Raw genomic sequence first — 9,949 nt, 5'->3', positions numbered from 1 at the left:
AATTATCCTGCTGTTTTGATTGTAATATATTTTCAAGACTACAAGTTGCCGCAAACGTTGATTCATTTCGGTTGTTTTTACATATAGCCGTCACTACAATGATTTAAACACATTTATAATGACGATGTATCAAGTACCTTGCTGCTCTTGTAACTATGTCCTTCATTGTTCATTCTACTTAACCTAGCAATGATTTCAATATAATCTAATACTATAATTTCTATTCTAATAAGTTTATCTGAAGAATAGCAACATAAATATCAGACTACATACTTTGTAAAATGTCTCATAGTCCCTCTGTTGTACGTGTATGTTAATTTCTATGACTAGGTTTTAGGAAACAAAAACACAAAGGTTTACTGGAGCTGTACTAGAGCTTGACAGGCCTAATAGTGTTACCGTAATTATAGTTTCATTGGTCATTTCTCTTATGAAAATGGTCGTTTGTTTCTAGATGTATCTGGAAATTTGTGAACATTTAGGTTATGAGCCTTCATCAGTTTTAAGTTATAGTTTATTAATTTGTTAATGGTACTGGAAAGTATGTCCGTCTTCGTTACAATGATCTTTCGGCTTTATTATTGTGTTTCCTTTGTTTATGGAAACGTTGGAGTGCTATTTTAGAGACCAATATTGTCTTAAATGCTTCGCTGTGCGAGTTTTTTTCCTATTTGTGAAAATGCAATTGTTCAAAATATTGTTGTTGTTTTTTTGGTTCTACGTCGTTTCGTAATTTTTCAGTATGAGCATTCATCTTTCTTCGAAAAAAGCTCTGACATGATCCTCCAGCTACAGGTATACTCGCAACCCTATTGTTAATAGCTGGGAGTTTGCTGTGAGTCAAATACATATATGTATGTGTGTATATATATTAGCGTCAGCAAATACAGGTCCCTCTTACAAAATGTATTTTATCCTCTGTATAATACAGATCAAATATTAACAACGAATCAAATCCAGGTAAATGTTGACATACATTTACAATTATAATAAATATTTAACGTACTGAAACAAATCCCTATAATAATTCCATTTCTTGAGCTATTTTTACTTATTATCGCTTCCGTTCTTAACCCTTGAAGATTGATATTAAACTAATTCTATGTAAATCAATAGTTTTAGTACATTATACTTATTGGTTGCAGGCGAAGGAATTTTTTAACTTTAAAATTCAGATACGAAAAGAAAATCAGTAATTATTGTAAAATATTGCACACCATGCAACAATTAGTTATGATGTAAGTTAATACACTAGAAGCAGTGTACACATCTAAAATTAAAATCACTTATTTAAATGAAATAGTCATTTAAATAAATGAAATAGATTTACATATATTTATACTAAATTATACAAAAATGTTCAGAAGTGACTAGTTTTTCGAGATTTGCGACTGTAATGTAAATCACTTTCACGTATCAGTCCCCAAATATAGTCTCCCATCATGTTGGTAGGGGCGTTCAAAGTCCAGTATATCTTGGTGAAAGAGCTCGCCTTGCTCCTTTGAGTGTACTCCCATGTTTTTGAATTTATCAAGATAAGCGTCAAGGATATGGACTTTCAGGGACATTATGCAGCCCGTTTTACTGTTGTTCTTTACGACAGCCTTAGCCAGTTCACATAATATTTGTCCTTGTGATTGCCCAAGAAGCCCCGAACCACTGCGACAAAGCTGCCTCAAGCTTTTTTCCTTCCTACTAAGCTTATTATGGAATTCTGTGCACTCCAGGATCTTCTTTATTTGTGGCCCAACAAAAACACCAGCTTTGACCTTTGCCTCAGACAGCTTAGGAAAGAAGTCTCGGAGGTACTTGAAGGCTGCAGACTCCTTATCAAGCGCTGTGACAAATTGTTCTATAAGACCCAATTTTATGTACAGTGGTGGGACCAACACCTTCTGGAAGTCCACTAGTGGCTCACACTTGATATTGTGCCTTCCCACAGAGAACTCGGTCCGTTGTGGCCAGTGCTTCTTGTTGTAGTGTTCTGTGGTGTCCCTGCTGTCCCAAAGGCAAAGATAACAGGGAAACTCGGTAAAGCCTCCTCGGAGACCCATTAGGAATGCTACCATTTTGAAGTCTCCGATGACCTCACAGCTATACTCATCATACTTCAAGGCTTGTAGCAAGGTATTGGCGCTGTTGTATTCCTCTTTGAGGTGTACCGAATGAGCCAGGGGAAGAGACGGATACTTATTAATACCTGTTATAGGGCAGCACAGCTTTGAGGCTTCTACAACTTTCTAGAAAGTTCTTGTAAGTTCGAGAAAATTCTCTATTAGCTTCTCAGCACTGAATCTACCTAGAATGTTCTGGAAAATGGGTAAATTTGAAAATTTCATTACCTAGATCACAAAAAGCAAAGTTTGAAGAGAAAAATAGGTCTTTTCCATTTACTTTAGCATAAGCAACTGGGAAATAACACTTTCTGCCCAGTAACAAGAAAAAGTAAAGATTTTGTTACATAGTGTAATCCACCACTGAAAACGTTAATATGTACTTTTAAGGTAATTCACAAAGTAAAGGTGAACTGATATGAAACAACTAACTGAATTAGTTAATAGTTTGAGTACACACTTCATGTTAATAAGGCTGTTTAGCAATTTTCAGTTAACTATTAAAGTAAATCAACGAGCAAATATTCATAAACATTCAGTTGGGTGCATAGCAATTTGAAGACTACTATATTTTCCAGTGTATAAGCGATACTTTTCACTCTTACAATTCCTGATAATGCTCCACGTCTTATACACAGGTTCAAAGAAATGGTTTAGTAAGAGCTCTCTGGTTAACAGTATGTTTAACTGAAACTATGCTGTTCATTTTACTTTTGTTTGCAATATTTTTCAAGTGCGTTTACATCGTGGCACCTCTGCGTTACAATAACATGTTTATCATTGTATCATTTGTCTCGATTATTCATAAATAGAAGTTATTTATCTTGCATGCTAGTTACAAATAATCAAGGCATTTATTGCACATTGAGATCGTCCTATACATCGAACCTCAAAGAAATACATTTAATTCGCCCCCAAAAAAATTCTACGGTCGTCTTATAAACTGGCAAATACAGTAGACGTGTGAACGTAACCAAGGTTATATTGTTGATCTAAATCTTTAGCATAAGAAAGTTGACATGTGAGTATATACGGCAGAAAAATACTTAAAATATTAAAAATAACATTGCATTAGCGAGTATACTAACACATGTTATTGTACAATAGCCATAAAAGTTTCTGTGATGAAATATGCTTGACTGTACTGTGTGTATTGATATAACCAGAAACTTTACTATCATAGTGAAAACTAGAAATATATATATAATGTACAACTTGTACTGACAATAAATAAAACGGGCTACTGTGGAGAGATATACTGTAGAACATACTGACAATAAGTGAAACAGGCTGGTGTGGAGATATAAACTATAAAACGTACAGGTAACAAGAAAATCCGTTACTGAGAAGAAATATATTGTAAAAGTTCTAGTAAATAAGTAAAACATGCTGGTGTGGAGAGATACATACTGTAGAACATACTGACAATAAGTAAAACAGGCTGCTCTGAAGCTATATACTGTAAAAGGTATAGGTGAAAAGAAAATCAGCTACTGAGAAGAAATATACTGTAAAAGTTATGTTTTATTTTTCTAACAGGGTGATTGACTTATGAAATGTGTTACTATCAGTAATAATGTATGTTATAATTTTGCAGGCGTTTATGACGGTAATCGATGATTTCCTGAAAAATAAAAAGGGAAATTAACATTTTACTACTCCAAGGGCAAAAATAGTCCTTTGGTGTCCATATGTCGTATTGTATACTGTTAGGAACAAAACTTATGTTACTGTGAATAACAGAGCTTAAAAACAATACCTATAGTATAATAACAACCAAGAATATGTTGGATAACTACAAATGATGTTACTGTGTATAAATATAGCCAGGAACTACATACTATAGTCAATATTATTGAGTATAAATATACTGCGATATAAGAGGTTGTAGAAAGTATATCTTGGGACTGTACTTTGAGGATAAAACGATTATTTTGGAAGGATGTTGAAACTAGTGGAGGATGTACTCGAGAACTATACTATTCGGAAAAAGAATCAGGTTATTGTGGATTTACCTATCGGGCTTACACTTCCAGAGTTAACCAGAGTGCGTTTGCATTATTTGGCACAACCATGGATCTTTTGCTTTCGTTTCTTCATCTTTTGAAGCATTTTACTATAGTCCAGTAGATTTTCATTTTCAGCAATTATTTCAACTTCAGACTGTCTTGTAAAGTAACTTGCATCAACATTAACACTAGAGATATCAAAAGAATTTACAGGCAAAGTGAGATCAGTTGTGAGACTTGTGCCAGTTGAGCCAGCCTGTGACACCACAACGTCATCATGATGTTCTGATCTTGAAGTGGACAAAGTGGTACTTGTAGCTATAGAGCTTGGTTCAACTTCAATCTTGTCAGAGTCAGATGCAGTACAATTGATTTCTGATGGCGGAGATGGGTTTTGACTTGGAAGATCATATTCTGTAAATTGAGTGAAAAAAATCAGTCAGCTTCGCAATCTTGGTCACTAAATCCAAAGTCTTTTGTTGGTCCTCCTTCGCCAGTTTTCTCTTTTGTGCACCACTTAATTAAACACGTTTCATCTTGGAGTCTGAAAAATACAGAAACAAAAATAAAAAAAAACACAAAAAGAATGTGAATCATATATAGTTATAATGATTAGAAAAACACTGAAATTCATAAAGAAAAACATTGGTAAGACAGTCAAACATACTAAACTATAGGTATACATTTAGACAAAGATTATCAGAAAGTTATTTTAGGACCCAGGCCCATCAGCACATAAACATGAATTCATAAATACCTTTATTGAATTGTTGCATTCTGATTCGTTGAAAACTATTCGAGACCAGCTTCAGACCATTTTAGGAGAATTAGTTTTCAGTTATTGCAAAAGTGTAATTAAGGTTGTTGTTATAGGAGCTGTATGCAAGGAGCAATGTCAATGGTAATATGCAAATCCATTGTGAGCCAAAAAGTATTCGAAAACAACTTGTGATCAACAGCACGTACTGTAGTAGCCTATATACACAGTGATCATTCTGTACTGGTGCACATACATAACATATAAGCAGTTGTAAACTGTACTGCACATTGAACTACTAAATACTGTTAGAGTACCTTAATCCCAATCAATTATCTGAAGAATAAGTTGTAACCTCAACTTTGAGCTCAGTTTTGACCTGGAGACTTTAGAAGAGCCAACAAACCATACATTAACAAAATAGGCATATGTTTGAAACTTAATCTGCATGCCTGAATGTGAAGGCAAATTCAAAACGACGGCCTTAAATTGGGAATTGTCTACTTCATTATTCCAGGTTACAGTAGCGTTTCTAGTGTACTTAACTAAACTACTTACAGTATTTAGGCCTAACGTTATTGTCACTCGGTTTTCAGATAACAACACTAACGTTGGGTCTAATACTAACACGTTGCAACTGAGGCCACTAACGTCAAGCCTAATACTCAGTACTAACCTTGCTCACATGAACTTGTTCAATTCATGCACTTTTTCAGACAATCCTAAAGAAATTTGTTGAATTGACGGTTCTTTACAGTATATTTGTATGACCACGGTGCCACAGTACTGTACTACTACTAGTAGTATAGTGTATGCATTACAACGTTAAGAGCCATGTTGTGGTACATGTCAAAGTCTTACGCAATTTGACCTGAAAGGTCGAATTACCGCCTTTAGACCGATCCAATCAGTCAACTGTTTTCCCAGCTTTTCAGAAATGTAACAGATCACATACTGATCTGAATTTACAATCGCAAAATAGTTGAATTACAGCTAAAATTTGTCGTCGTTGTGTCTGTGTTTCTCTCTTGGATTGTTCGTTAGTCTCATGAAACATATCACCAGAGGGCCGGGCCGGGGCGGGGTGTTATGACGTTAGAATAGGATCAAGAAAGAAGTAAGAATATAATTGTGATCTCCATTTATGGGTTTTAGAATGGCATATTTGACAAAATTTTCTTGGCTATTTATCCCCTATGTAAATCTCAGCTTCAGATCCGTTTATATAACTACATAATCACGAGGTAATATATACACGCCCAAATACTCTTGTAAGTTATATGTAATCTATGAACGGTGGCATTGCTACAGTGGCATTCTTTTCTAAATTTTTTCTTGGTATGATAAATTTCAAAACATGTACCCACACACAAAGCAGTTTTTTACCGCAAGTTGTTTGAAGCCAAAAAAATTACGGCTCAGAAAAGCTTCAGTGAGAAACACCAATAAAAATATTACAAAACACACATGAATAATGTAAAACGCAAGTAATACTAAAACAAACGAGACAGTAACCCAAATATAACGTACGAAAACAGAAGTCGAAAAAAGATAAAACTAGCTATGTCTCTGTACACATCTGTCACCATTTCGTTTGACTTATGTTTTTGTGGTATTATACTCTTTATTTATTTTTCTGTACATGTGACTGAATAAAGCAGTAAAAGGTAAAACAAAACAGATCCACTATCTATAATTTCTTATAAATAGCTACAACAGAAGGAATGATTGAGAAAAATATTTCATCTTCAAGATCAGACATCATAACATACGATCATCTTTTACCCGAAGTTTTAACAACATTTTGTACTGCTCTTTACAGTAATATTTCGCAAATCAATGACTTCTTACTTCAGGTACACAGTTTAGTAGTTTCTCGAAACTTTAGTCACTCACTGAGCCAAATAAAACGTTTTTTTTTTTTGTTTTTTTAACAATGCAGAGTAAAGTTGAACACGGTAGATAAGTACAATTACAAAAAAATTGACTACAGTTAAGTGTGGCAGTCAAAGAGTTAATGGCATGATAGCTAGGGGAAAAACTCTGTGATACCTCCCTTCCCTTGGTGCCATAAGCATATGCTTATTTTACTTAATAGTTTAGTTAATCCAGGGCTTCTTCCTTACTTTGTTCCTTATTACTGTACAAGTTCGCCAGACTTCTCAATTTTACCGAGATTGTCACATTTTTGTTTTTGTAGTTTGTTCCAGCGTCTCAGCAAAAGTTCTCAGATTGTTCTGTACGTCCCAATTTTATGATAACGGTATCAAACTGTCAGTCACATGGAATCACTGATGTAATTGGCCTGCTTGACTTGCTCGTTGTTCTAAAACCTACTCTCCTGCTGCTAAACTCTCGTTAGGTTCCGTCTCTACGTGGTGCGAAAGCCAGATATCGATGTGTAGACAGTGAAAATAGTTCTCATCGTCGAAACTATAATTATACTGAATTTTATGACTATTTAATAAATAAAAAATGACCTTGTATGTTCCATTCATTCCTTTCACACAAATATGCCTTAAAATGTTTCAAAGTAATGTTAAAACCTTAAAGTAATTTGTTTGAAAGGATTCTTAAATAAATCCAGTTATGAAGTAGCCTATTACAAGATGAACTGAACAGAGAGAATAATTAAAGGATTATTTGTTGTATAATTTGATTATTTTTGATCATTTGTTTTGTATCTAGCACCGAAAAAAATAACTGAAATTATTAAAAAACACAATACCGGTATTAATATATTTGGAAGTACTGTGAAACTGTTCAAACAATTAAATTAAAGTTATTTCAAATTTATAATAACCATTTTAAACTTATGTCAAAGGTTTAGGCTATCCCGATCTTTCGGTTTAAAAATTGGTCACTCGATTATTGTATTAATATTGTTATATCTTTGCTAAGCATCCAATCATTAACGCATTTCTATATATACATTGTTAATTCTCTATTTAGTATATTATTATTATTAGTTACATAAATGTTGCATCGGCATTCTGTATTTTTAGTTTATCATTACTTAGATCATGTTGAGTTTATGTCATCTTAGCAGTACATTTTGAATAGCATGAGAAATTTGTGGCACATAGTGCACTGATTTTAAAATGACTAGTCTAGAGCAGTTCAGGCGATTGCATCTAGGTTAATTTAAATTTTGAACTTACAAATTAATTTCATAGATCAATAATGATGTTATATACAAGCTGAGTACAATTTGGTGTTAAGATGAACTTAAAAAACTATCAAAAATGAGCCTTTAACATTACGTATTATATCATAGTACTTAAATTGCACCGTTAACTGTTTTACTTTGCAATCTGTAATGCTAGCATAATATTTTATACCCAAACCACCCCACTATTTTTCATCCGTATGTTAGGATTTCATATGCATTACCCTTTATTCTAACAGTCATTAACACTACGTCTTAACTTTGTTACAACTCTTCAAATTTTATTGTCAACATTATTCTTTACTCTAAGACTAAATCTCGTATACAAAACCTGCTACTAATACTATCACTTAAGCCCTGTTCTCCGTTATTACTCCAAATTTATGTTAACACTATAATTGTACCTAAACTATGTTACTAATACCTTAGCCTTATCTTATTTACGATTTCTAACGATAACATTACTTTCAGAGGTACACAAAGTAGACGGATATCGTTACTTATTAATTGCAACTTCTAAACGGCACCGATACATCTTAACGTTACTTCTATTATTCACCTATATATTTAGTGGTGACTAAAAGACATTTTACATACAAGCTTAAAAACCTAGATAAATAGAGATTTAAGTAAAAGTACCGAAGGAACTAAAACACTTCTTAGTTATTAACACATTCATGTACTATTATTAATTAAAACACACACAGGCATACATCACGTGTGCGATATTAATTGGCTTCACTTTAGCAGGATGTGATGGTCCTAAAAAGGACCAATGATGATGTTAAACGCTGCAGCAACGTTTACTTCTTCCCCTTCTTGGCCGCAGGTTTCTTTGCTGGCTTCCCCTTTTTTGGGGTCTTCGGTTTTGGAGCTTTTGCAGTAGACTTTTTAGCTGGTGATTTTGCAGCTTTTGGCTTTGCAGGTTTTTTTGCACCTTTTTTAGCAGCCTTCTGCTTCTTTTGGGCAGCTGGTTTGGTGGGCTTGACTGGCTTTTGAGCAGCAGCTTTTTTCTTGGGTGGTTTGGACACTGGTTTTTCTTTTATTTTCATACCGGCTGTACTAACCTTAAAAGACCCAGTTGCACCTTTTCCCTTAGTCTGGGTTAGGGTGCCATTTGTGACTCCAGTTTTCAAGTACTTCTTGATGAAAGGATTCAGTTTTTCTACATCTACTTTGTAGTGTGAAGCGATGTACTTTCTAATAGCCTGTAGCGACGACCCGCCACGCTCTTTCAAATCAGTAATGGCAGTATTAACCATTACAGAAACTTTAGGATGGGTTGGGGCAACCTTTGGCTTCTTAGGTTTGCTGGCCTTACCTTTCGGTGTATCTGCCATTTGTGTGTGTGTTTAATTCACAAGTATCAACTCTCAACACTTCAATAAGCTTTGATTTCAAGAATATTATCAAACTCACTGGCGCACGGTTATATAAGTTGAGCGCGGACCGTGGAGGAAACTCCTGTAGTCAGTTGCTTTTCTCGCAAAGTGTATAGCTTGTTTACATCAGAGATCAGGATAGGGCTGTGTTTCTTCACTATCTTAAACATATATTTACTGAATTTCTCAAGAATGAATTGATATGAAATTTCATATAAACATTAAAGACATTTGAAATTTCATTATGAAACAAAAAACCTTAAACTTGTTTTAACTAATTCTTTTTTATCAACAATGAAGTAGGGGACGTGTGTTCATGACAGTAATGAAATGTTTAATATTTCGAACATTTTTCCTAAATATTAAAGGTTTTTTCGTGTTTCTGTTCATATAAGGTGAAAATGAAATCTTGGCTGAAAGACTGCTTAATATTCACAGTCCAAGGTTGTTCTGAAACTGTAAGAATAATCGTATTTCCTAAGTCACTAAACACACTTCTGGCTTGGAATTCACCATTC

At 34.1% G+C, this 9,949-nt stretch overlaps 2 protein-coding genes across 2 annotated transcripts; both read right to left on the bottom strand.

Moving 5' to 3' along the window:
• Nucleotides 1-226: 226 nt before the first annotated feature.
• On the bottom strand, nt 227-8,117 carry LOC143225953 (uncharacterized). The gene is made up of 2 exons (XM_076456223.1): nt 5,557-8,117; nt 227-4,667 (listed from the first exon to the last, which is right to left on the bottom strand). Exon 2 carries the CDS (start codon nt 2,067-2,069, stop codon nt 1,410-1,412), a length of 660 nt encoding a protein of 219 aa, XP_076312338.1. The 5' UTR covers nt 2,070-4,667; nt 5,557-8,117; the 3' UTR covers nt 227-1,409.
• Nucleotides 8,118-8,263: 146 nt separating this feature from the next.
• LOC143225954 (histone H1-like) lies at nt 8,264-9,463 on the bottom strand. Its single transcript, XM_076456224.1, has one exon. It carries the CDS (start codon nt 9,387-9,389, stop codon nt 8,853-8,855), a length of 537 nt encoding a protein of 178 aa, XP_076312339.1. The 5' UTR covers nt 9,390-9,463; the 3' UTR covers nt 8,264-8,852.
• Between the last annotated feature and the right edge of the window lie 486 nt (nt 9,464-9,949).

The sequence above is a fragment of the Tachypleus tridentatus genome, chromosome 9 (genome assembly GCF_004210375.1).
Source record: "Tachypleus tridentatus isolate NWPU-2018 chromosome 9, ASM421037v1, whole genome shotgun sequence".
Lineage (NCBI taxonomy): Eukaryota > Metazoa > Arthropoda > Merostomata > Xiphosura > Limulidae > Tachypleus > Tachypleus tridentatus.
Note: the sequence above shows the minus strand (reverse complement) of the source record. Positions and strands in the feature narration are given on the sequence as shown.

Coding starts and splice junctions, on each gene's coding strand:
- LOC143225953 (XM_076456223.1), bottom strand. CDS start 2,069: ATGGTAGCATTCCTAATGGGTCTCCGAGGAGGCTTTACCGAGTTTCCC.
- LOC143225954 (XM_076456224.1), bottom strand. CDS start 9,389: ATGGCAGATACACCGAAAGGTAAGGCCAGCAAACCTAAGAAGCCAAAG.